This window comes from Catharus ustulatus, chromosome 9, assembly GCF_009819885.2.
Source record: "Catharus ustulatus isolate bCatUst1 chromosome 9, bCatUst1.pri.v2, whole genome shotgun sequence".
NCBI classification, from domain to species: domain Eukaryota; kingdom Metazoa; phylum Chordata; class Aves; order Passeriformes; family Turdidae; genus Catharus; species Catharus ustulatus.
This window is the reverse complement of record NC_046229.1, coordinates 30958378-30985937: the sequence shown is the minus strand read 5'-3', so window position 1 is coordinate 30985937 and position 27560 is coordinate 30958378. Positions and strand designations below refer to the sequence as shown.

The 27560-nt window shown below is 44.9% G+C and overlaps 1 protein-coding gene across 6 annotated transcripts; it reads right to left on the bottom strand.

Moving 5' to 3' along the window:
• Positions 1-883: 883 nt before the first annotated feature.
• KLHL20 (kelch like family member 20) lies at positions 884-27560 on the bottom strand. 6 transcript variants are annotated; one of them, XM_033067057.2, is made up of 13 exons: positions 27471-27560; positions 25078-25138; positions 18066-18639; positions 13912-14070; positions 12777-12871; positions 11476-11591; positions 10505-10688; positions 9330-9473; positions 8982-9115; positions 8245-8453; positions 5626-5732; positions 3188-3268; positions 884-3102 (listed from the first exon to the last, which is right to left on the bottom strand). In XM_033067057.2, exons 2-13 carry the CDS (start codon positions 25098-25100, stop codon positions 3072-3074), a joined length of 1857 nt encoding a protein of 618 aa, XP_032922948.1. In that variant the 5' UTR covers positions 25101-25138; positions 27471-27560; the 3' UTR covers positions 884-3071. The 6 variants fall into 6 exon arrangements, with proteins under 6 accessions (XP_032922948.1, XP_032922947.1, XP_032922949.1 ...); XM_033067056.2 differs by having other exon boundaries at positions 27340-27512; XM_033067058.2 differs by lacking the exon at positions 27471-27560 and adding an exon at positions 26986-27104.

The following is a 27560-nucleotide window of genomic DNA, read 5'->3' as shown; positions in this document are numbered from 1 at the left end:
GTCTAACTAAATGTATCCTTGCATGGGGCTCCTTTCCAACTACAGTTTACCTGACCAAACCACCACTTGTTACTTATTCAATTCCAAGTCTAGTTTCTTGCTTCGTACTTGTGCAGCAGCTCTAGGAACTGATTTGTGCTATAACCTCCTCCTAAACAGGGATGCAAGTTTCCTTTCTTTTCCCAGTATAAAACTACCTACCATGACATAACTGCATGCCTAGTTCCTAACTTATTTCCACAATTAAACAAAGAATCAGACACTTGTTTTCAGACTGTTTACTAGTTGAAGATGGATTATTTTTGCATGTTAAGGTTGAAGTCTGTGGTAACTCTTACCCTGGTACAAGCAGCTAAGTGATCTTGTAAAGGTCTTGGCAGCTCAGCAGCTACTTTAACTATCACTTCTGGTGCTTTAGCTTCCTTTATTGATATATCTCAGACAAACTTTGCTATCTGGAGTCAGGAGAGCACTGGCCAAAGGAGTACAAGGTCTGGCAATAACTGGCACCTGTATTTGGTTTGAAAACAGGGCTGTTATATCCAGGGCTAAGTTTTAAATCTAATCCTCAGCTCTTTCCAACAAATTTGCATAAATCATCTCTAAAAACCTAAATTCTTATAGCCTCTTTTAACCTCTTCCTTGTGTTGTACTCATTGATAAACACAGCTAAGTGAGCAGAGATAAGATTTAGCCATGGTACAGATGCTTCCTTCCAGAAAAAGTTGGTTCTGAGTGATGTGCAGGGTAACAATAAACAGCAGTTTTAAGTGTCTTTTACTGGGATTGATCTGGAAAAAAAAACCCTCCAACATCTTTGTCCACATAAAGCACAGAAAAACACCCCCCCCACTGCTTTCAACAAGCCCAAGGAACAAACCAAGAACAGCATAGAAGAAATTTATTAAGATAGCACTATTTATACAAGTTACTCATGCTAGAAAAAAGCATAAATGATACATGTAAACATTTGTTTACAGAATACTTGTTTTCCTTGTAAAGGTGCAAATGATCTTCATATGTAAACACAAGAATACCGACCTTTAGGGGGAAAGGGGATTTTAAAAAAGTTTTAATGTCCTGTTTATGACTGTAGTGTATTTTTTACTATATTCAAGCACATTAAAGTCTGAGTTACATGAATCAAACTATGAAGTTAAAGAACTTAAGATGTCAGCACTGCCTTTTTCATCTCAAGAATTTACAGTCCTCATTTTCAAAATCAATCTTAGTAAGGTCCACAGTTAGATCAGGTGCAAAAGGTCATTCTTCCATACTCAATAGAAATTACAGTACAAACAGAACTGTTGAGTCTTGAGTTCTTCCCTGCTCTCCCCCCACCCCTGGGTGACTCCACAGTTATTCACAGTGCCAGCAAACAGCCCTTCCCCTCCAAACTCTTAAATGAGCCTCACACCTTTCCCTGCTCTACCCCTGCACAGGCAAATCACTCAAAGCAAGGACACCATCCATCATGGTCAGGAATTCTACAGACACAGACAAGAGGGCAGCTGAGGTGAGGCTGGTCTGAGCTTTTTTTCTGAGCTGACTGTGGGTCTGCCCTTCCAGCAAGAACAGGAGTGGGTGCCAGAATTAACAGGTGATACCTGCACCCTGCTTCAGTCAAGAACTGGTATCGAGCAGGCAAACAGGAGGAAAAAGGCTTTTAGAAGTGAGCTACAACTAGTTGGATTTAGGTTCTGTCAGTGGTTGCAAGAGAAAGTACCAGTGGGTGCAGCCAAAGTGTATTCCACACCCATCTGCACTGTTCCTGATGAACTGTTGGTGGTGGGTCCTTTGTACCAGCTGTGAGCTGGGTGCAGTGTTCTCTCAGTCTGCACAGTGACAACTACACCCAACCTCAGGGGGGTCATCTCTGCCAGTGGGCCACCAAGGACTCCCCAGAATATCCTATGACTCATGGGATTCCATCATTACATTGGGAAATCCCTTGCCCTAGGGTAGGGATTCAACATTCCTGCCTGGGCTTTGAGGGTCTATGATCTGGGGGCCCGGGACTTAGACACAACCACCACCACCACCACCACCAGAGAAGGACCAGGCCTCTCCACAGGACCAACACTTTTGACAAGACCTCATCCATTACTCCAACAGGACTGGTTTAAAACCAGTCTTTCTGTATTCACTGCATTCATTGTAATCTTTCTATTGAATTCTAACTCCAACTTGAAGTCTCTTGCAAGATATTTGTGTGGGGTTAATTCCTCCTGCTGGTTTTCCTTCATACCAGCACAGCTTCACATACAGGAGAGAGAAGAGAAAAGCTGAACTTCTGTACAGTAAAAAGGCATTGTTTGAAATCCTTTTCCTCTCATCCTTTTTGGGCACTTCACTGATTCAGTTGAGTGATGAGAGTTCCAGTTCTGAAAAGACACTCAGGGCACCCATCCTCACAGCTCTCCTGTCCTCTAAGAGACCCCAGATCATACCACAAGGGTTGGAACCACAGTAGCTGGCAGGACACGGCCCTGCCCAAGCCACCAGCTGCTCGAAATGCAAGTCACACATATACATATATATATATAAAATACATATATATGCACACACAGATGTATATAAAAAGCTGGAATCATCGCTGTGAGCGATACAAAGGAAATACATGATACAAATCAAATGAAAAAATAAATATACTCTGTGCACAGAAAAGCTTCTGTGCAAAGGTGGCACCTTGCAGGTCAAGTACTTTTTTTTTTGAAGCTCTCTGTAAATAAGGCAAAAGCAATGTTTGCTGTATCACTTTTTCTCCTTTGCCCACCAAACAGCTGCCACATCCACTGCTCCCACAGCAGGAGGGAAAGCAGGAATCCCTCCTCCTGGCCAGACTCCCAGTACAGAGTGTGGGCTCTACACCAGCATCCTTTACGCTACAATAACTGTTACAGTTTGGTTTATTCAAAAATGTAGAACTATTTAGAAAAAATACGGACATAAGCAACACTTCTACTTTTGTCCAGTGGTTCCCTGGAGTCTGACAACGTGGTCTCCCGCTGGGCACACTCTCACAGAAGTCAGTTTTTATAATTCCATAGAAAGAGTTCACCGGCAAAGAGTTACATTGGATCTAGACCGTGCATACTAGAGCTGCAAAGAGGTCCAGTGTCAACAAGTCTCTTCAGTTTTTTCTAGGAATCAGAAGGCAGGGGACTCCCTCCCTCTGGAAGCTTACCATATATGAGATTCACAGTGTGTCATTTTGATAACCCCCACGCCTCCGCCCAGCCGCCGGTAGTTCATCCCGCCGTACAACCTGCGGAGAAAACGTTCCAGGGTCACATCCTCCAGGGGGACAACATTCCAGGGTCACACCCTCCACAGGGACAACATTCCAGGGTCACATCCTCCACGGGGACACAACCTTTGGCAGCTGCCATGGGAAAGACTGAACCATCCCATGTTATCACCATGGGCCATGAAGTAGTTGTGGAGCACCCACCTTACATGTTATAAATAACTATATAGTTGTTGGCTTTCACAAATTATTATTAAACACAACCATTTTGATATAGAACTGGTTGTAACCATTTTAAACTGCTTTAATATAGTCAGCTTTTATAGCCAATGCACTGTGTAGCAGTGTGATAAATATATTATAGCTCAACTTTTCACAAAATATTAAAATAGAGACTATGTGTTGTAATGTTAAATGCTTTTATTTGTGTAACTGAGACTATTTGTAATGTTAAATGCTTTTGTGTAACTAACTGTCAATGGTGGGAATAATATTGTGTGAAATATACTCTATGTTGATTCAATGCACTTGTGGAGTATCTTATCTGACTGGTAAGATAACATTGAGAAGAGCTGGGAAAATAAACACCAAGAGAAAAAAAATGCAAGGGATTTACTACCAACCCTCCAGGTTATCAGGAAGTGTCAAACAACAGAACAGAGCCTCAAGAAGAAATAAAATATATGAACTTCATCTACAGGATGGCATAGAGACAAGTGAGAGGTCCAGCCCAGCAAAAGAATTCCCAGAACATGTAAACTCACAGGAATGTTTGAATATGTATAATTCTCATGAATATGCATTTAGTCATTGTAATAAAAAAGTGTCTAAGAAAATTGTTTCAAGCTTAACTGGGTGCCTCTGGCAATTTGCCAAGCACCCCATTGCAGTGTACAGTCCCTTTTATCCTTACTAAACTTTTGAAAATTTTAAAGAGTGAGCCTTGCTTCTCACATTACACACTTCAAAAGTAAACAGCTGTATTTGCTCATGGATTTCTGTTCTCTCAGAACAGAAACTACTGCTTGTTTTGACACCAAATTTCTATTACTCAAATACTTCCTGCTCCCTGTCTAGTAATGGGCAAGATAGAAAAAAAAATTTGTATTCTGCAGCTGACCTTAGGCTACATTTTGGGTAACACAGGACTAGGCTCAGTCCTCACAATTCAACTAATTTAATTTATATTTCTAAACCCCTACACTCAGCTGATCCAAGCAAGATATAACACATCCCAAGCACCATCTGCTGACTGCAATGGTGTCTGCATTTCACAGAGATATCAGATCCCTACAGACTCCAGCTGCATATTCCCCTCTGTGCCACTGGAGTCTGCTGGCAGGAACAGGAGAAACAAGTTCTCCGAACAGCTTTGTTAAAGCCAGACTGCATCAGAATAGTTTCTCAGTCAAGCTGCACAAATAAAAAGTATCTTCAAGATACAAAAGAAGCAAAATAAAGGGAAGACCACAGAAGCTGGTCACCTATGTTGAGTTCAGTGGGGAAAAAAGCCACAAGCTAATAATACCTTGAATGATCTCCCAAACTGTGTGAATGCCTGCCAGGCAGTAACTCCTAACTCTGAACTGTCACAGGGAGTAGCTGAAACCATTCCACTAAGGAATCTGATGAATGTACTACTCTCTCCTCAGCTGGTTTCTTCAGCAGTTCAAAAGATCCTGTGGCTGCATGGCTCACCAAACCAAGGGAAATTCCTCCACTGCTGCTCATGACAGCCATTCTTATCAGTGAAGGGTTAAGCTACTACTATCACTAGTAAGAATAAGGACACAATTTTCTTTCTATTCCCTTGCAGATAACCAGAGAGGCAAAAATAGCCACAGGAGCCTGATAATTTATGCTAATTACATTTGGGAATAAATACACAAGCAATTGTTTTCCAGTACAGTTATGACTGGAAAGGCTATTTTCCCTCTTTTCTGCTCTGTGTATAATTTTGATCAGCAATTTCATATTATTTGTCTCAGCTCGGACATTCTTCCAGTGGCTGAATCTTGCTGATTGAAAGGGGAATAACATCATGTGCTCAAAGTGTTTCAGCTCCTCCAAAAGGATTCAGAAATCACTGTCTCAGCTTGGAAGCAAGAAGTCAACAGGCCAAACTCTACCTGATGGATGTGAGTTCCTCCTGCTAAGGGGGAGCTCAGATTTACTGGGAAGCAGAAGAGACTCAGCCCAAAATGAACAAAAGAGACATACTAGGATACTTTCAAAATGTTGATTCTTTCTTGCAAGGCAAGAAACCAGAATGGGAGCGTTGTGATGGTTCTACCTCACACAGGTTCTCTGTTATGGTGCCCTGGGACAGCTCCAGCTGGATTTCACTGTTTGATTGTCACACAAATTCAAGTTACCTCCACGTGTTAGCATCTGGATCAAACACCTCAATGGTCTTCAGGTACGTTGTGCCATCAAAGCCTCCCACTGCCATCAGCTGTCCATTCACCACGGCCAGGCCAACCTGCAAAACAACCAGCAGACAGCAGCTACTTAGCTGGGATGTCATGAAAAGAAGGGCTAAAATGAAAATATTAATAAAACTATTTAACAACCATGTTTGGTGAAAGGCAGTCTGTAGGAGAAGGCTGGGGTTTTTTTCTTTAGGGCATAGGACAAACAAAATACCCTAAAAAAAAGAGATGTGGAAAGTAAAATATATATCTCAGAATAGAGAATCTCTCAAAGAAAAAGCAGAGGGCTCCCCTTACTGCCAGCTACAAGAAATAGAACCATCTGAATTATGATAAATACATAAGAATATAAACTTTTTTCATACAAAACTTATGTTCTGGACTGAAAGTCTTCCCCAAGAAGAATATCTACCAGCCCACAAGGCTTGGTTAAAGCAGCAGAACCACAGACAAGCCCCTTGTTCCAAACCTCTCAGGCTGGGGCTTGGACCATCTGTAAACACCTTGGCCTCCAGACTTTCTATTTAGCCTTTCTGCAGAAGCACAAAATCAACAAAACATCAAAAACATGATCATTTCCAGTAGAAAACATAGAGTATAACAGAGAAAAGGGAAGGTACACAATGTAAAATGGTCCCTGTTGTGGCTTTGAGGATGTCAGAAGAGCTGCAAATACAGCTGGATGCGTTTAACAGCTTCTGTAGAAAGCAAATACAGAAGTAGATGATAAAAAGGCAGTGTCTAATGAGAAACTAAAGTGGACAGTGTTGGAAAAGTGGACAGCTCACTCTGTGCTTGGAGAACAGAAATAAATATGTGCTCTCTGCCTCCAAAACCAGTGGTTGCTCAAAGTGTGATTCATACCTGCCTCACTGGAACACCAACACACACGGAACTCATCCTCTCTTTGCCACAGAATCCAATATCTAATGATAAACAACCATATCATTGCTATCTCCCCAGCCATGATGACTGCTGAAATCACTGCAGTAATCTGTTGTTGACAAAAGAGCACCATGTTCAGCAGCTGCTGGGAACTTGCTGTCACTCACAGGATTCAGTGAGGAGAGACAACAGCCTAAGTGAAAGCCCAGGAACCCTGTTCCCACACATGCCTCAAGGCAAGGAATATGTATCTAAACACATGCTAACCCAGTTTCCCAGCTTTTTCCTCTGAGCAAGTGGGTGTTTTCACCTCCTAATTCATCCAGAGAGACACAGGTACTATTCTGATAGTGCTCTTTAATGGCATCTCATACCAAGTACAGCTATGGCACCTAAAAGCTCCTCTGTTTCAGGCTTAGTTGACCGCATATCAGGGCCCAAAAATATTTCAGAACACCCTCAAATGACTCATTTCCCCATCCCAAACAGCTGCCTGTGGCATGACTTGGCTATCTCTTCACCCTCTAGTCTCACTAGCTAGCTTTTGGCAAACTTTTCCCATCACAGTAAAAAGGTGAAGATGCAGAAGAGCCTCATGAGAAGACTGACACCTCACTGTGTGCTCTGCCCACAAGAAGAGTGACAATGCCACCCTGCTCTGCGTCCTCCCCACGAGCACAATGACACTCTGCTGTCCCCATATGGTGATGTATGACATGGACGAGCCCACCAAGCCCCACTTGATGCCTGGAGAGGCTACCTGGAACAATCTAGACAGTGCTAAAGGAATAAAGTAGGGATTTATTAAATGGCCTTCAAAGGATTCACCTTGGGCAGTGCAAGAGCCCGACCGTGGCTACACCCAAGATGGATTCCAAGTCACGAGTTCTCACACTTTTATAAGTTCTGGTCCATTTCCATATTGGGGTTCATTATCCAATTCCAGCTCCAGGTTCTGCAGTCCCATCCTCCCAGATTGCTTGTTTATTAATTCTTATCTATATTACAATGAGTTCTACAGCACTTCTAGTTAACAAGCTAGAAATGGCCATGCATCTCTCTCTCTACAAGGCCTTTTAAGGGCCAGTCTGTCCAATTAAGAATTAACACCTAAATTGTTTTTACTTTTAACCCAATAACCAATCACCCATGACCTGCAATGCAGACTTTTCTATCCAATTAAACAAGATCCCACCTAGACCCATGAAGAAGAAGGTGAAGAAGAAAGAAACCTCTGCCCCAAACCTCCATCTTGCTACATTCTAAAACCTTAACTTCTGAATCTTCCCCCATATGATATTACACACTTCTATTCAAACTACAGTGACAACTACCACTGATCCCAGTTCTATCACTCAATTTTGGAAGCCTTCTGCAAGGCCTCAGGTCAAAAGCAGCATTTTCCTGGGGGTCATTGCCTGTCAGCACAGAATGTCTAAAACTCTCAGTTTCCACTGTTCCAACAATTGCTCTCCTCCATTCCCTGCTGTTTACACTTTTTGGGCCTGAAGCTGCAGCGGCGTCCTTGGTTCTGGGGCTGGAAAAGAATTCTTTTGTCTAACTGAGCTGTGAAGAGAACTTGCTAATAACAACACTTCAGATGAAGTTCAGAGTCACACACCAGTGCAGTACAGAATCTGGAAACCATGAAAGCTCCAACTGAAGCACAGCACTCACCCCGCTCCGCCGGGAGGTCATGGCCACCACAGGAGACCATTGGTTGGTGCGTGGGTTGTACCTCTCGGCACTGCTGAGCTCTGTGGTGTCATCCCTGCCTCCCACAGCATAGATCATGTCCTGGTACACAGCACAGCCCAGGTGCTTCCTCCTCGTGCCCATGGGGGCTATCGTGTGCCAGCGGTTCTCCTGGGGGTTGTAGCGTTCCACTGCGGAGGAAGGGAAGGTCTTTGGTCAGCAGGGTGGGCACAGCACTTTTGGACCCAACTTCCACCCACCAAAAATGTCATGAACTTGTTTCTTCTCTCCTTTCTTCCAAAGAACTCTTGCTAGTCTCTCTCCTGTCTCCAGCACCAATCACACTCAGATATTCACTCAATGCTACAAATTGACCTGCAGCAGTTTTTCCTTTGGCACCTTCCTTCCTACAGCAAAAATGGCTGCTGCAGAAATTTTAAAAAGAAAATGCTTGCAAATGCTATGCAAACAATCAAATCCATGTATTTGGGACATACTGCCAAATGAAGCACTGAGAAAGTAAAAATATGACACACAATCAGGTAATAGGGGCTCACAAGGCTGGAGAGTGAGTTATTGTATGGCAAAATAATATTTAAAGAAGAAAAAAAACCTCCACAAACTGATCACTAAGATATCCAACAGCCATCTGGGGATATGATGGGCTCCCAGGAGCAGGACAAATGCTGGTTGGGATTAAGGGAGAGCAAAAGGCATACCAGTATTGAGAGGGGATGTTCCATCAGAGCCTCCCACAGCATAGAGGAAGCCTCCCAGCACAGCCACTGCCACTCCCAGGCGCCTGGTGCTCATGGAAGCCACTCGAGTCCATTTGTTTTCTTTGGGATCATACCTGGCAAAAGAATAAACACCAGAGCTGAGTGAAGTGCTGACATCTTCAAAAAGGGGCAGGAAGATTGACTTTGTTCTCCCCAAACAAAAATCCCTGTAAGATTTGTACAGTTCTTATCTCCTCTCCAGCTTGTCTGCATCAGCTAAACCCCCTAAGAGATCCTCTATCTTGCTGTGTCCCAATTTTTTTTTGTTTTTTTGCAATTAAAAAGTACCTCTCCACAATGTTGAGACAGGAGACACCATCCTGGCCACCCACAGCATAGAGGTAACCTCCAAGAACTGCTACTCCAACGCTGGTCCTGCAGGTGCTGGTAGGAGCCACATCACTGCTCCACTGATTAGTCTTTGGATCATACCTGGAAAAAGAAACCACACCAAACAGCACAAGTTACCTGCCTAGGTCTGCTTCAGACTCTCCCATGCTTGGGAGCTCTCCTAAGGCTGTGAAACTTGCCTATCCTGAGCTTCAACTGCAACACAGCTCTGGATAAAAGGCCTGAAGTGATACAATGCATCCAGTACGTGTTATTCCAGGGATGTTCAAACTGCAGGTTGGGATGAATCAAGCTGAAGATCAAAGGTTCAGGTTCCTGAGGGAGACTGGCTGGCATGTGGTAGCTTGCAGCAAAGAGCAGCAGTCAGAGTTAACTCTGCTCTGTTCCCTGCTGTTCACACAAAAACTCCACCAGCACTGGGACTTCCAGATAAAACATGGAGGAATAAGATGGACTTGGGAATCCAGAGACAAAGAAATACAGTGCATAGCAAGGAAGTGAAGGATGTGGGAGATGCAATGCTGGGGTTGTGATTTGGGAGGCTAGGAGCATTCAAGAGATAGGTGGGAAGAAGGGGAGGCTGGAGGTGGGAGGAGGTATTTGTACTGCTCATTGGGTTCTGTTACAGGGCCAAGACTTAGAGTGGTAGGAGAGCTTGAGTCATGTGGCTTTCAGGCATGGGAATTGCCCTATGCAGCTCTCAGAAACAGGAAGCTTGGTAAAACTTGTTTGACTTTAATCTTTCACAGGCCTAAAACTGACCTATTTTCCTTCTTCTGTCTGTGTGCCAAGGTTCCTTAATTCTCAAGTTGCCACTTCACAATAGAATTCCAGGATCCTTCCCTCAGCATCTCAGAAATGCTCCCTGTAACCTCACCTTCCTCAAAAACACTAAAAGCAAACATGCAATTGCAAGGAAGGTTAACTAGGATCACCACTCCTTCCAACAATACACCCAGACCCCTCTCCTTGTCCCATTAAGCTGGGGATAATGTGACAAAGTGTTTTGCATCAGGGAGGAGGAAATGGCAAAATGAACTCATTCCTAAGAGGCTGCACCCAGGTTTAAACATTCAGAGCTGAAACTGCACAGGGGCCTTATGGAGACCTACCTTTCCACACTGTTAAGATAAGAGGAGCCATCATGGCCTCCCACAGCATAGAGGAGGTCATCCAGGACGCTGACTCCAACACCACAGCGCCTCTTGCTCATAGAAGCCACCATCCTCCACTCGTTGGTCTGGGGGTCGTAGCGCTCCACGCTGGAAATCGCGTCCCCGCTGCACCAGCCCCCCACTGCAGCCAGACACCAAAAACAGGGTCACAAAAACACTCACAAGCTGCCTGTGCTCCTGGCACAAATCATCCCCTCAGAGTCATCTCTAAGTCACTTCTTCTGAGGTTTGTAATTACAAAATAAAATGAGATTTTTCAAGAGTGTGGACTGAAGTTTGGAATTGCTGTGGCATTCACAGCACCAAAGAAACCACGTAAGAAAGCATAAGCTAACTCAAACTTTCAAATATTAATGCACAGGTCACATCAGAAACAGGTTGTGAAGATTTTATGGGAACACCACCACCAGAAAATCCTGCCTGGGGTCTCCTGGCCAAAGACAGTGGGAAAAATACACAGAATCAGAATATCCTGAGTTGGAAGGATCAAAGTCCAACTCCTAGCCCTGCACAGGACAGCCCCAGGAATCCCCCATGTGCCTAGGAGTATTGTCCAAATCCTTCTTGAGCTCTGTCAGGCTTGGTGCTGTGACCACTGCCTTGGGGAGTCAGTTCCAGTGCCAGACTCTACTGTGGGTGAGGAACCTTTATCTAACATCCAACTTAAGCCTCCCTTGACACAGCTCCAGGCCATTCCCTCGGGTTCTATTGCTGGTTACCAGAGAGCTGAGATCAGTGCCTGCCCCTCCTCTTCCATTCACCAGGAAGCTGCAAACCGTGATGAGCTCTCCTCTCAGTCTTTTCTTCAGGCAGAACAGACCAAGTGACCTCAGCCCTCCTCACAGAGCCCCTCTAGACCCTCCAGCAGCTCCTGCTGACAGCACACACACACCTGCAGGGACACACACCTGCAAAGAGCACCTCTCCACAGCGGATGGGTTTGCGCGGCCTCGTTCGCGGTCCCTGCATCAGCGGCCGCTCTTGGGGCAGCAGCAGGTAGTTTTTGGCTTCATCCACCAGATCCCTGTGCAAGACAGGAAAATATTAACCCCCAGAGCTCAGTCTCAGGAGCGAATCTGATGGGAAGAGCAGTCAGCACCAATCATGCAGCTCAGGTATTCACACGAGAAGAGCATGAACAGCCCTGGTTAAATGTGCGCTGTCACCTAAACACTCCTCGGTTGTTTACAAGCCACTGACACAGTGACAGCAACAAACCAGCACCAGTGCTTGGTCAGAATTAATAATAGATACAGCTTGCTAAAAAAAGACTGATGTATTAAAAAGAAAAAAAAAAAAAGATTTATCAGGCTCACTGTGCAGAAAAGAAAAACCCAGCCTGCCTCAAGCTAAAACTTCAAAGTCAGTGGCTCTCTTCTCTCAGAAGAGAACAGGAGTTGGAAAGCACACAAATACATAACACACACATGACCAATAGATGGAGATAGTACCCTTCTGATGAAGATTTTCTCCATCAGCTCTGGCCAGCTCACACTGTCCATCCATTCGTGACTTGCCACTTGGACTAATCCTAATATTCCAAACCCTTGAATAAAACAAAGAACAAAAAGGTCCTCCTTCCCTCTACAAATGTGGAATTACCCCAGTATGAATGCTTATTCAGGAAGAGAACAATTTAGCCTATGCCCTGAACTTCTTTAAAACATGCACAAGATAAACCATGTGCTTTGTGGATGACACAGAGCTCTGTAGAACCAGAAAGGTGAGGCTCATATCATAAGAGGAGGAAATTACAACTTCCCTGCATTATTCTTGTGGGAAAGAGCAGACTCTAATCCCAGAGATCAATTCAGTTATCAAAGTGCAGACGTTCTACATAGAAAAACTACTTTAGATTCCACTGAGATCATCATGAAAGCCATGCAAGAGATAATCTGCAATAAAAGGCCATGACTAGAGGGGAAAAAAACAAAAAGGCAAAATGAAAATCAATACACTGAAAGGTCTTTCACCAGCAGTCAAACTGCACACTCAAAGTTTGCTATTTTGCTGAAAACTTGAAAGAGCAAAACCACTTCCAGGGTGCACCAGTGACTATTATGCAAATAGAAAACAGGTTTTCTTGCTTCTCCTATCCTTCCAGTTACCAAAGATAAAACTGTGAGGCATCACCCATTTACCAGTGACAAATGAGCACAGTTTCCGAGGAACACATAATCCAATTCTGTAAATGGCTGAGGAGATTTACCTGCATTCCTCATCACTCTTAATGAGTGGATCAGAACCCACTGTACCCACAAGAAACTTGGGACTCAGCAGGGGCAGGCGGACGTGTTGCAGGACCTAAAACACAAACCAGAACACCTCTGCTGAAACCACAGACACCCAGAGAGATGCAAGAAGCCAAATGGAAAACAACAGAATTGTAGTTACATGCAGATTTTCTCACAGCACATTTGCCTTTTCAATATTCCAATTTAGATACCCAGCAGAAAATCAGTCTTTGGAAAGGGACAATCCACTGGATCTATTAACAGCTGAAAACCTTTAGAAAATTACAGATGACAAGACATCTGCCTGAACACTAATTAAGTTAGTGGTTTCATCAACCATTTAGCTCTCTTAAACCTGAGTGGTATTGCAGAGTAAATGAACAGTAAGAAACAACACATCTTTCACAAGGGTTTAGAATTTGAAGGCCTAAGCATGTATAGACAGAGACAAACAGTTATAAAGGCATCAGAAGCTGCCTTGAGAAGAGCAGCTTTTTCCAGTTTGGTTTGTTTACTTAAAACCATTTTCAAAAGCTTTCCAGTAAATAAAGTTGCATTTAATGTCTCTTTCCAAAGCAGAAGCAGCGAGGCAGGCAGATGCTCACCTCTTTTGATCAGCCAGCCCGAGACTTCAGAGGCTTTGGGCTGACAGCTTTGTCAGAATGGGTTCTGCTCCATGAAATGCCTTGGCTTAGATGAAGCATCACATTCCAACAAAACCATTCTGACAAGCTCCACTGTAACATCGTGAGGGCTGAGACACAAATCAAGCAGCAGAGCTTAAAGAGGCACTGCAAAGTAAGACCAGCCTTTTCTCCTCCACTGGGGTTTTGATATGATTCTCCAAGCAGTGCAGGCAGGTTTGTCTGGACAGACTGCTGGAGTGAGCTCGTTTGGCAAGTCCTACCTGGGAACAATGCAACAAATCCCCTAATGAAGGCTCTGGCCAGCCCAGATGAAGGGACAGTGCAAACCACCTAACACAGGTGGGAGTCAGAGAGAATTTCAGCAGCTTTATATCATTCAGAAGCACTCTGGCACCACCCTGCCATCCCTCATTCCTCTCCCCCTGGAAAAAGCAGCCTGGAATGTCACTGTGCCCAAGATTACCTGTGGCAGCTGGGGTCTTCTCTCCTGGATGCTGTACTTCACCCAGGCCATCACGGCGTTGAACACCTGCTCTTCGCTGCGCACGTTTAACTCGTCACTGGATATGATGTCTATGAGCTGGTTGGCAGGAAGCAGCATGAACTCCTCACTCTCCATCACCTGGGAAAGGCAGAGGAAAAAGGGAGGGAGGGAGGACAAAGCATCAGAGCCATTCATCACTCCAGCACTTGATGGACTGACTCAGAAAAAGCCAAATCCCCATCAATACCAATACACGTGAAGGGCTTTCTGCACAGGGCAGAAGGCAGCCCCCAGCAACACAACAAGACACTTCTAGACTGGCATGCCTTTTAAACCCTTTAACACTTTTAAAGGGTTAAACCACAGAAGGCACTGATCAGGTTTCAAAATTCAGGAAAAACAAAGCCTTTCTTTAAAATCAGTCTCCTCGCTTGCCGTGTCTAACACATAAAGCAGAAATAAAACCGCAATAAATACGTGACTAAAAAGCAGCACTGGAGTGCAGAGATTCACAAGCAAAGCAAAACAGACCACAAAAATAAGAGTCTCAAACAAGTTACCAGAGGCATTGCAGAGAACACAGAAAGCCTGATTTGTAGCAGAACAGAAAATATTCAGGAGACTCATCTGATCCTGCCTCTTTCATTTGCTCTAAATATACACATGGAGTGTGCAGTAGTCAAGATGCACTGAAGAGGGAATCAGAGCCTCCGAGCCCCTAAGGACTGATCTCTTGTGAAAGTCAAGCCACTGACAAACACATTAATTCCTTCAGCATCCAAGATAGCAACCAAGTTTCTCAGGAGGCCTTGGCTGCTGCTGGAGGACTGCTCACACAGCATGAGTCAGTCAGACTGCCCTGGGAGCTCACACACCACCACAGCTCCAGCACAGACACCAGGCAGATAGATAGGAAAGGTGCAAGAACCAAATTTAAAACTGCAGAAATGGCCTGACTGATAACTGCCAGCTCACCTTCCCTGAAAGCACTCCCAGTCTATAGCCTGCAATTTCCAAAAGGTTCAAGGACAGAAAATAACTGAATGCTGGCTTGCCCTTATCATCCACAACCACATTAGAATTCCGTGACTTATTTCATGATTTGCTGCATAAATTAAAGAAAAACACTCTTTGACACGATCATCTCAGCAGCAGCCAGCTGTACAGTCCTTTTAATCACCTGAAGATGTTATTTAAGGGCACTGAACAAATATGCAGGGATCACCAAGTTACTGACAACAGAAAACATTGTTAAAAAAGAACCGAGTGGACACCGAGATCAGTTACCAGACTTGGTTCTTGGGTACTCTGAGCTTCTGGGGACAGTAAAGGCCACTACAAGGTTGGCCCACACACTCCTTCAGCCTTTAAGCAGGAACTGGGTTGGTCACTAAAGATCTTTATCAGCTTTTTTCCACGGTCTCCCTTCCTCCTACAAAGCTTATGTGTACACTTTAGTCTGATGGTTTTTAAAAGCAGCTTCAGAGTCTGAAAACAGCAGCTGTGGAAATTCCTGAGTTAAAAATGCTCCTCCATTCTCTCCCTTTGACCCTCAGGACACCTGGCTGCACTGATGGCCTCAAAATTCAAAGCACTCAAAGCACTTCTTTAAACCAAATTATTACTACTGTAAAACTTGTTAGTTTACATAGTAAAACAAATCATTATTTAAAATGTTTTGGCTTATTTAGGCTTAATTATCAGGACACTCATAATTACCTGACTAATATTAATGATCTACTCGACTGACTAGCTTAGTGGACAAGAATTGGCTGGATTTCACTTCCTCTGCAGCATTCCTATACATCAGTGGTTTCACAGAGAGAATTCATGTCAGACTATACAATATGGAGTGTAATTTTTGTCTGTTGATAAAAGCACTAGCTGTCCACCCATAAATATAATTTTCCCCTTCACACAAACGTCAAGAGACAAAGAAAAAAAAACACAAAAGCTGCTCTTTTACAGTGGAGTTGTTAATAGAACCATTTCACATTACATGCACAAAATCCACTAGAGGTTATAGGCAACAAATTAAATTGGGAGGAATGGAAAAAATTGGAAAAACATTTTACCAAGAAGTTAATGATGTAATGCAGCAATACACATAAAAATTAATAGAAGCAGAGGTTAGCACACCAGAGGACATGAAGCAATTCAGACTGCATTCAAAGTAACTGCATGGGTTGGCCTGGTGCCTGCTGCTTAATACTTCACGCTGCCACCCAGGAAATTCCCAGCTCTCATTCCTTTCTGCCAACAACCACGCAGCCTCCGCACAGGAAGGCAAATTTTTATCAGTTTTCAACCTCCAGTGGAGGATGGTTAAATAGACAAGTGCCTGGCTTCCCCCAGGGATCACCAATCCACTCTCCAGGTGGAGAATACTGCCAGAATGGAATGCAATCCCAACGAGCAGCACCACTGACAGTGTCTGCAGAGAAACAGTGGAAGCAAAAGAAGTGATTATTAAGGATGAAGAGCTGCAGAACTCCTGGGGCACTGAAACAGACACCAAAACCTGCCCAGGCCAAAGAAATAGTGCTCTAATCCAAGCCTCTGTTTTCCAGAGGCTGTGTTTAAGTTAAGTCTATTAGAATTTGCATAATCTTCAGGAAGAGCGTTCTCTTCTCTTTTGCCTTCGTGTACTTTTAACATGGATAAGGAAGAGAGAAAGTTGTCTTCAAGGGACTGCAAAAGAAAGGAAGCCCATAGCAAGCAGCTCTTAACAGCCAGCTGCAAGTATTAGTGCTAAAACATTTTAAAACAAAACTGTCAAGCTGTTAAAATGTTATTTAGAGGTTTGTAAGCATGTCCTACTCATGTAATAACAAGATCTAATAACCAGTAAAACAACTAAGGACTGAAAATAAACAGCCATCTGGATAGCATCTTGCTCACCACCCCCCCAAAAAAAAAAAAAAAAAAAGAAACAGAGGAAAAGAAGTGCAGAGCAAGCACAGAGAAGCACAGAGCACATGAAGTGGCCAGCTAACATGCAAGGATTTGGGAAACCACCAAGTTCTAGTAAAAACAAACTCATCCTATTTGGATGCAAATTCTATTTTGTTAGAAACGATGTATTTAATTGCAGCTTTTGGAGGAAGCTGATGTTGTGACCACAGTTAGATACCAAGAATTGTCTTCACTGTGTCCAACAGTCGTGTTCTGTTGTGTTGCTTCTGCTCAGATTTTTCTTAAGTACTGCCTGACTAAAATTAATACAATTTCAATTTGCTTCTTGCATGTCAGAAGGGAAAAAAAAAAACAACAACAAACAGACACAAGTTGCCATCATTCCCAGCACTTCCATACTGCTGTTTCTCTGGGGAAATTAGTACCAGGAGTTCCTCTCTTTGGAAAGGATCTCCCAGTGAAGCTGGTGGCAAGAGGAGATTTTTCTGCAGCAGTTCAGTAAAGACCCACTCTTCTCTGACTATAACTCACACAATCCTTAATTATTATGTTGGTCGTCCTTTGAACCAGCTGCTGGTATTTTTTTTTCCCCAAAAAAAAATAATCAAGGCAGAATTAACAAAGGATGAGAAACTTGAGTTTATAAAGGTCAGCTACAATATTACACATCTGAATTACTTTCAGACAGCTTCTGCTGAATAATAGATGCAAAGCTCTAGTTCTGCTACAACAAGGGATTTGAAGATTCCCCTGAGGCAGCCTCATGCTTCCCCAAACACCCACTTTTCCAATCCCAGAGCTCAACATCAAATTTTTTGGGTTATATTGATATGTTGTCCTCACTTTTAACACCTGTCTCCCCTCCAACCATGCAGCATCCAGAATATTTCTGAAAGAGGAGTGGAATATCAAACCATTGTGTAGGCACAACAGATTCAATGCCAAATCCAAATGCACCCACGACCTTGCCTCCCACATAGCACTGACCACACATCTTTCAAGGAAGAAATGCTGGATCATACACAAACCACTGGTAAAATACAGGCCTGCCAGCACCTCTTTCCTCTTTCTTCCCCACTTAACATCTGGCACCCATCACCATCAGGGCACAGAGCAGCTGTAAAGGCAGGATTTGGAAAAAAAGGACCAAATGAGAGTTGCTGAAAGCTCTCACAGGCCACGTTGACGTATTTTACATCACAATTCCAGCTCCTTACCTCCTGGAAGTTGTGCTGTGTGAATTTGTCAGCAATCCTCAGCAGTTCACGGCACGAGTGAGTGTCAGCAAAAGCCCGGATGCCCAGGCAATTGGAAGGGTCCAACTGTCTCTTGAGGAACTCGCAGCAGGCCTCCTGGATCTCAGCCAGCTGGAGAAGGCAAGCAGCTGGCAACAAGGTCTGGACATTCCCCTCTTCCACAGTGATCTGCGAGGTGTAGGCGAAGTCGATGAGCAGCTCCATGGCGCGCTCGTCGATGTCCCTGATCACCACCTCGGTCTGCCGCGACTCCGCCAGCTCCCCGGTGAACATGGCTCGGAAGTAGGGGCTGCAGGCCGACAGGATCACCCTGTGGGCATAGATCTTCTTGGCCCCCACTACCAGCACCACATCGCAGAGCTCCCGGTGCTTCCTGAGCAGGTTGATGACCTCCAGGGTCTGCCGGGGGTGCTTGTCGGAGATGTAGGGCATGCGCGCGGGCTGTGGCACGCCTTCGGGCAGCTTGTTGGGGTCTCCGAGGGTGCAGCGGCTGGTCACGTCCATTCCGGTCTCTCCTGGGCGAGTGCTGGCACACCTGCAGCGCAGCAGATAAAAATACAGCACCATGGTCAGGGATCCCAGAGGCGGCCGCGCTCCAAAGCTCCGCAGAGAGCGTCAGGAGTGCGCGCGAGTCCACGCTGGGACGTGAAAACAAGCACGTGACCACATGAAAGAGGAATCCATCCCCAACCTAAGCTTGCTTAGAAGTAAACAAATGCCACTTGCAGCAGGCTTCTATTTATTGCTATTTTTATATGCTTTCTATGACACACAGCTGTAATATCCAGCTACACATACATATTTATGAGCTGAACCTCACCGTAGCCTGGTGTGGCAAAGGCACATTATCCCCATTTCACAGAGTGACTCAAAGCACAGTTTAGCTGACTTGTCCACTGTCAAGGGCTGGAGATGGATTTCCACTGCAAAGAGTTCCAGCTCCATGATTTAACCAAACTTCCCTGCTCTTCTACCTCCCTTTTTAATGGGGTCACTCATCACGGTAATGTCTGAGCACACTAAAGTGTCACACAGACTTCAGGAGCTTGAGATGCCCTGCAGACTACCACAAGCATCTTTCAGGTTCACAGAGTACCCATTTCAATCATCACCTCTTCAATTATTTTTGAGTTATGGAGGCTCCTGACTCCAATCCACCCTCCCTGACACGCATCAAAAGAAGGCTAATCTTCCCCAAGACCGGTAGAAGGCAGGGGAAACCAAATGAAACCAAGCAAGAAGATAAAACAAGTACCAACCTACCAAAAAAGGAAGAACAAAAAGTCAGGACCGTAACTTTAGGGAAGAATCACTTAAGAATACATCAACTAAGTTACTGGTACAGGGAGGAAACACAGTATCTTCCAGTTCCACATGCAATTAAAGAAAAACCAGGAAACTGCTGCCTCTTCTCACATCAAAGAAAAATCATCACTTAGAGCAATTAAAGAACATTGAGCAAAATATCAGAATATTGATGGTTTATGGCCCTCGGAGATGTACTGAAAGACCAAAACATGCTGGTCACTACCAGTTTTCCCTGTGCACTGGCATTTGTGAGCTGTCATTACCTCACTGCTCATATTAAGAGTTAAAAAGAAATCAAGCTTGCATTTGCCATGGCTCAATGCAATTTGCAGCAGACTTGAAGGAAAGAAAAAAACCCAAAACTGTCACATCCTTTTCCCTCATTATTATGTGAAATGCACTTCCTAAGCACTGGGAAACCAGTCTCTTTGCAGCAGCTCAAATTATTCACTTGCATCTTCGCCTGTTTTCCCATTCCCTCCATGCCCTCTCCTTGATCATCATATTCAGATGTTTTAGACCATTACCTCTTCCTCCTATCTTGGTTACACAGATCCAGCTGGGGCTCCCCTCTGGGTTTTGCAGCTTGCTCTTGCTCAGCCTCTGCACCTTAAATGCCTTGGGTTTTTATCCCTGCTGCATCTTTTTTACATCCATCACCATTCTGCTTTCCTGACACCTCTGAGAAATCCTGCTGTTACACTGCCTCTCACTGTCCTCCACCCACTCCTGTCCCTTACAACCCAAACTCACCTTTGGGGGGTTTGACAATCATCCCCAAAGCTCTGCCAAGTTCCTCACAAACAATGCATTAACTAAACTCTCCTTACAGCAATACACACAAACCACAATTAATGGTACCCCAACAAAAACCCCAAGAAACCTCAGCTGAAGATTAATTTACCTAATTGGCTTATTTTCATAGTCCTTAGCAGCCAAGGCCAGAAGGTAAGTAATTTAATCCCTTTACCAAAATATGGGGAAAGGTGGTGACAAACATTCCCCTGCAGAGTTTGGCTCCTGCTAAGCAAGCTAAGTCGATTTTACTGTGTATTAAGTGTTTTGAACTATGTCAAACCAATCCTTGGAAGGACAAAAAGAACACAATAAGAGCTCTTTTAAGACACATGCTGCTACAGCTCTGGACAGTTTGTCTTGACCAGGCTGTCAGTCAAAGCACAGAAGAAGCATTCTTTAAATAAAAACCCATTTCATGTAAGTGCAGCTCAGAAGAGGTGGTGCACACCCAGGACAGGGCATCCTTTTGGAAAGCACACAACCCCTCTGTCACACCTGTAGGTTTTCCTCTAAGGTATCTCCCAGCCCTAAAGTAGATCTCAGAGTGGTATGGGCTCTAAGCACAGACAGATTACATTAAGGCCATGCTGCCCAAAAGAAATACAAAATATTCCTGCCAATCCCACAGCCCAAGACTCCCTGCCAAGGCAGGGATGTACCACCTTGTGCCCCGGGATTACTTGGCCAGATTTAGGCAGTAGCCCTTCTTTTCCCTAGCCAGGACAGAACAGGATTTTTCTGCCCAAACGAGGCCCTGCTGAACACATCTTTAACCCACTGAAAAGGTATCTGGTTTGCAAGATCTGAAGTCATTCCTGCATTGTTCCCACCGGCATTTATCTGAGAGCCTGCATTGTAGCCAGCCTCCTTACGCCTGGGGAGAAAGTGCTGGTTAATGATTAAAGACTGAACGGATGGAAAAAAGAATAACAACCAAATGAGCGTTCCTGATTCATCCATAACTTATCTCTGGGTGGTGCAGAAGCCAGTGATCAATTGGCTTAAGAATTTCCAAGCTGGATCAACCCAGATGCTTGATGTGAAGCACGGTGGGTTGCTGCTACACACAGGCACAGAAGTGTGAATTTAAAGGACACGTCTGCTGGCTTGTGTCTCCACGAGGATCATAATTCCACTGCATTATGTGTGCATTATGCATAAATATGCACAGAGAATGAAATGATGAGTCAGTAGCTTAGAGGTGTGAAAGACAGAAGGTAGCACTTGATTCTCACATGGCAGGGGAGCTGCCTCCCCCCACACCGAAGTCAGAGCTGCTCCTAAATAGCCAGGGTGATTAAGGAGGGCTGAGGATCCAGAGGAAATGTGTGTGCGCCTGGATAAAACATTCACACCCAGCTATGCAGATATTCTGGGATTAGCTTCCATCAAAATGCAGGGCTGGGGAAATCAGCAAATACAATGGGATTAAGAAAGGGCTGACAAAGGATCAGTTTTTGTAGCACACTGCTGAGAAGTACAAATGGGAACACAGGCAGGCTGCAACACTAAGTCAGCTAAATAAACAGGCTGCTCTGCCTCCATTTTATCCCACTATGCCAGTGCCCAAAATTTCATTCATTAACAGAGGCATCAATGAGACATCCATCCTTACAGCAGCTCCTCCCAAAGTTCAAAATATACCTAATAACACACACCTAGGGAAAATCCTCTCCCATGCTGTCATAAGGGCATCTTAACTTTCAAATCTGCATTTTTTTTTAAGACAATGTGTGTTTTAGCACAAGATTACAAACAGGCTTTAACACAGCTCAGCAGAAAACAACAGGCTGATCTAGGGCTTACGAAACACATGTCTCAGGCTAAAGACATCAACTGAAATCCAAAAAATTCATACATTGCCAGAGTGGATTTCAGTAGCCAGAGATTTTAGTAGCAAATAAAAATAACGAACCAAATGGGCAGTGATTTCTGTCAATGCCTTGATTTCAAATTAAGAAATATTTCCTACACTCATTACAGAGCTGCAAGAACAAGGGCCATTGATTTGGCCCAGCTTTTAGCAACAGAGCATGCCAACCAAGTAAACGGAAATGCTTTATTGTGGCATCAGTACCCCAGGAATTAAGTTAGCTAAAAGTCTGATTATCAGGGAAAATGCCACCGATTCATTTTCTTGCCTAGCTAGCAAGTTTCGGTAAGCTTTCTCAACAAAGATATGCAAACAAGCAGATAAACCTGGCTGAAATACTATTTTACATTACACAAAAGGAAAACAGCAAGGATCTGGTGTATTTGACCCTATTTACACTGCTTGATTTTTTTACTGACCAAGCCCAGAAAACTCAGTTTCACCCTGACTGAGGATGCCCATACTCTGAAAAAGGAGGTCATGAGTGGAGTCTTCCAAACCCTTCCTGAGCCTTTTGTAGTTTGTTTTGGGAAAGAACTATGTCCAGGTAGCTGAGTAAGTTCCTGAATGTACAATCAACATCTGAAGCCTCTTTCCTCCTGCAGGGTCTGGCTGCTCAAGTCTGCTCTGATACAGCACAGCTGTAAGCTGGGAAAAGGCTGACAGAAAAAAGCTGGGTGAGAAAGAGCTGGGAGAGCTTCCCCAGTTTGTTTGGGAACTGCTCAAGCCCTTGTGCCTGAGCTAAGTTAAAGATATGTCTGCATCTGACTGTACTCACCCATTCTGAGCTGATTTCCCTGCTTCCCTCCTCATCCCCACCTGTCTGAGGAGTGCAGGACTCCTGACTGGCCCTGGCCATCAGATCTGCTCTGCCCTCCTTGTCTGGGTGCTGTGGGACCATGCCCTTCACTGAGGGGTCCCTGCTGCCTTCTTTTTCCCTTCAGTAAAGCCACATTCTCTTGCTTCTCCCTGAGAGCGAGCAAGAACAGCCTGCCCCAACCACCCCTTCATTCCTAATGCAGGGTAAATCCTGTTTGCAGCAGCAACTCGTGTTCCCTACTATAATCTTGACAGGAATAGCTGGAATTCCTTGTCTGTTCAAGCTGTTCCTCCTCCCCTCTGAATGCTGTACACATTTGATACCATCTCACCGTGTTTATTAACCCACTACTAGCCAAGCCTCGCTCCCCTCTTGGTGCAGGACCTAGCACAACTCCCACATGGGGGTGTTAAACTGGCTTCAGAGCCCTGAGCAAAAGGATAAAAGAAAGTGCTCTGCCATCTGCTTAGCTGGAGTTCGTAGGAAGATCTGTGCTGAAAATCCAATCAGGAACCTTTTATCATTTTCTGCTAAGACAGGCAATAGGAGGAGAACAAACAGAAATTTTAACAACCCACACTGAGGCCCTTAAAACAGGCAAGTGTATTCAAGAACTGGAGTCCACAGCTCACAGCAGAAATTTGCCTGTCAAGCCAGGCTGCAGCAAAAATAAAAAACCTCCACTTTTTCAGCTCTGTGCTGCTGCCCACCACAAAAACTAAAATTGAGTGGCAGACAGAACTTCCACAATGGCAAGTCCAGTGTCTGAATTCCCTGCCTCAGTGCGACACACAGAAAACAGCAGGCACAGAAACAAGTTTAGAACACCAATTTCCCCATCAGGAACACAAAAAGTAGGGAGAAAACAAGAACACAAGCCAAGCTAGTCACCAGTTCTATGTCATTCTGCAAAAACGTCTTGATAAATGGAGCACAACATCAAAACCTAAAAAGCTGTGGATTCACATTGGTTAAGATTTAAACAATCTCCAAAGAAGAAGGCTACAATGAAAGAGAGCTCATCTGCTATTTAACCCATCTTGGAGGAAAAGGAATTCACTGTAACAGTCACATACAGCTCCTCACTGACCAAACCACATTCCTTATCTTAGCAAAAATGCAGCACAATACCGGGGCTCAGTGATGCCCCTGTCATGTCCCAGCTTTGCTCACTGCTGAACTGGAGCAGCAGCACAGCAAATTAAATTTATTAAAATTCATTTAATTAAAAGAACATTGTGCCATTCTTCAAGAGTTTAAGTGACTACTTACCTCCTTACACAGAACCCAGGCTAATGGTTTCTGTGTCTAAAAATGTTCTATATATTCATCTATGGTTAAAACTTGCCGTCTCTTACATGAGTGTTTACAGATCTGCCCACAATAAAGTTTTCCTTCTTTCAACATCCCAAAGAGCACAAACAGACCGAGCAAGCTGCATGAGTTCTCTCCAGCTCCTTGAGAGGTGAAGAACTTCAGGCAACTTTGTTTCCACACAGCCTGTACCATGTAAGAAATGTATCTTCTGTTCAATTCTGTCGTGGGATTGCCATAGAGCAAGGAAAATCAACAAGAACCAGCAGGGAACCCTGTTTGCAAACCTGTCATTGTGCTGAATTACTGTGACAACTTTTTCTCTATGGGAGAGAATGTTTTTGACACAACCACAGCAAGAACTCCCCTGAATTAAACTTCAGCTGCATCTCCAGCTCATTAGAGCTGAGGCAGCTGGCATCCATAATTAGAAAAGGAAATCTCCTTTTCACTCAAGAACTCACCAAATTCCTTTCGTTAAGGGGGGAAAAAATGCCCCTTGGAAATCAAGCTTAAATTTATTCCCAGGCAGTTTATTTTTCACAGTTTGAATACTTAAGTAATTAAATACTGAATTTTAAATATGACAGTAAATGGGGGAAGTGGAAAAGGGGATGGAGAATTACAGTAACTTGCCTTCCATACTGTTCCTGAAAGACATTTGGTCTTGTAAATATTGAAAACTAAATAAATTTAAAAAAGGATTAAAGAGGAATGATTTATTTCCCAATTCCCCATAGCCAGATTTTTTTAAAAAAAACCAAAACCACACAACATTTCACAGTCCAGGCACGTACAAAACCAACTCACATGATTTATCCTATTTGGGGAAGAGAAGAACAATTGTTTTTGTGCCTTACCTGCGCATTGGCTTTCCGTCCATGCACCGTGAAGAGAAACCTTCACCCTACTCTTCGAGACCTGATCCAACAGGAAAAAAAAAAAGAACAGAAAAGAAGAGTTGATTTATAAATCAAAAGAACCTTCTTTCCCCTCTTCAGTCTCCCTCTAAGAGAACAGAGCTGCCCACAACCACGTACTAAGGTGCCTTTAAGCTCTTATCCAGTTATAAATTCACAGCCCAGACTAACAACACCTGGACTGTAGGGAGTAAAGCAGAAGAAAACATCACCAACATTAAAAATATTTTCACCACAGCTGCACAAAGATTCCTCACCAAAGAGAGCACACACATTATAAAGTCAGCAAACTGCCTGCCTCCCTGCATCCTTAAAACTATTCTATCAAAGGGGAAAAAAATCAGAAGTAACAGAGTGCTCACTCTCACTCCTTGCTCAGAGCCAGCAGGTATCTCTCCCTCACACATTTAGCAGAGATTTAAGGCAGGCTGGCACCTAATAAACAGCACAGCACTGCTCACCAGCTACACTGCAGAGCCAGAATTTGATAGAAGATAAAACTTGTGTCTGGAAATTGAAGATAACTGTGCCCCAGAGGTAAGAGGGATACTAATAATGCTACTACATCTGCAAAGATGAACGATGCTGCCTGATACTCACTACACTTCCACTCCAAATATTCATTTTCTGAGAGTAATAACAGTTGCAAACTGTACAGGTCTTTAATATTCAACCACTACCTTCTAATTCTAATGTAAATTAACCCTTTTCACAAGGGCACTGCTTGCCCCAATTTCATTTTCGGTAGCTATTTACTTAGGAATAAATTTAATTCAATTATTATTCAAAGCAATAAGCCTAACTTTTTGTAAAAAAAAAAAAAAAATCTATTAAAAGAACAGAAGGGTGCTCTGCTTCCACAGTGATAGTCACAGGCTTCTACCCCTCCAGAAACGGAGAATCCACTGAACTATGGGAAAAGCAATGATAGAATGAAAATTAATTAAACCTTAAAATAAACTCAAGTAGCATTCAAAATAGGGGAAAAAAATAAATTTAGGAAGAATAAGGTCATTTTTGGAAGACTGAAACTATTAGATTGGAGCCTTGCATCCAACAATAAGCAAAATATTTTTGGCACAATTTAAATTAAACTACAGAACTGTTAAATTTAATTTAAACTACAGAACTGTTATAGCTCTGTTTGGCTACGTGAAGAAGAATCTCATTTTCCACGCAGCACTCTCTAGGAGCATTATCCCAGACACACAAGCAGAGATAGCTAATGAAGAATAAGCTCAGACTTGCTGTCTGCCACACTTGCAAATTACTCAGGTTCACAGCTCCCCGCAAATAAAGAAAGGCAATTCCTTTCTTTAGGAATTAGGAAATTTTTTTTAGGAATTCTTTAGGAATTAGGGCACGGCATACCGACTGGGAGGCGAGCTCGGGGCTCGGCGCATCCGTGCCCGCAGCCGGGGCTGTCCCGTGTGCCCGCAGCGCCGAGCGGCCCTCGGAGCGCTCCGCACATGCACGGCAACGTGCGCGGGGCTATTCTTAGCCCCCCGACCACTCCACATTTAATCCCCTAAACCCAAGTTAGAGCCGGGGAGGAGGGGAAAACACACACACACGCGCGCGCATACACAAAATAAAGGCATTTAACCCGCGCTGTCCGCGGGGCAGCAACAGGCTGAGGGACGGCTCAGCCGGCGAAGCGCGGCCCCGCAGCCCGCGGCACAACTCGGCTCCTGCGGGACGGGCACCGCTGCACCGGGCCCGGCCCGAGGGCCGCCCCGAGCCCAGCCCAGCCCGGCCGCGGAGCCCATGCCGGCCCAGGCCGCGGGCAGCGCTGCCCGGCCCACCCCGCGCCCCCGGCCCGCGGAGCCGCCTCCCTCACTCACTGACGCCGGGCGCGGGCTCCGAGCCGCCGCCGCCGAGCCGCGGTCCCGCAGCGCCGCCCGAGCGCGTCCTCAGCCGCAGGAAGCGGCGCGGCCCCGCCAACCGCCGGCGAGCCGCGCCCGCCCCTTCCGCCCCCGGAGCCGCCGCAGCGCGGCCGGGCCCGCCGCGTCCCTCACGGCAGCCGGGGCCTGCAGCAGCGGGGCCCCTAGCGAGGGGCTGCGGGCACGGGGCCCCGCGGGTGCTGCCGTAGGATGGGAGTCGAGGTTGGGGGAGAGCTGCGAGGTGATACCGAGTGCAGTCGTGCACGCAGCAGCGCCGCTAGAAGCGCTAAACCAGCGCCAGGGATAGCGAGTCCAGTACCTCCCTGAGCAGCCTGTTCGATGCCTGGCCACCCCGACAGTGATTTCGTTTTGCTGATATCTAATCTGAATCTCCCCTGTGTCAGCTGGGCCGTTTCCTCTGGTCCTCCCAGCCGAAGAGGCCGGCCCCACCTGGCTGCACCTCCTGTCCCGTGGTTGCCGATAGCGATGAGCTCCTCCCTGAGCCTCCTCTTCTCCAGGCTGAACGCCCCCAGCTCCCTC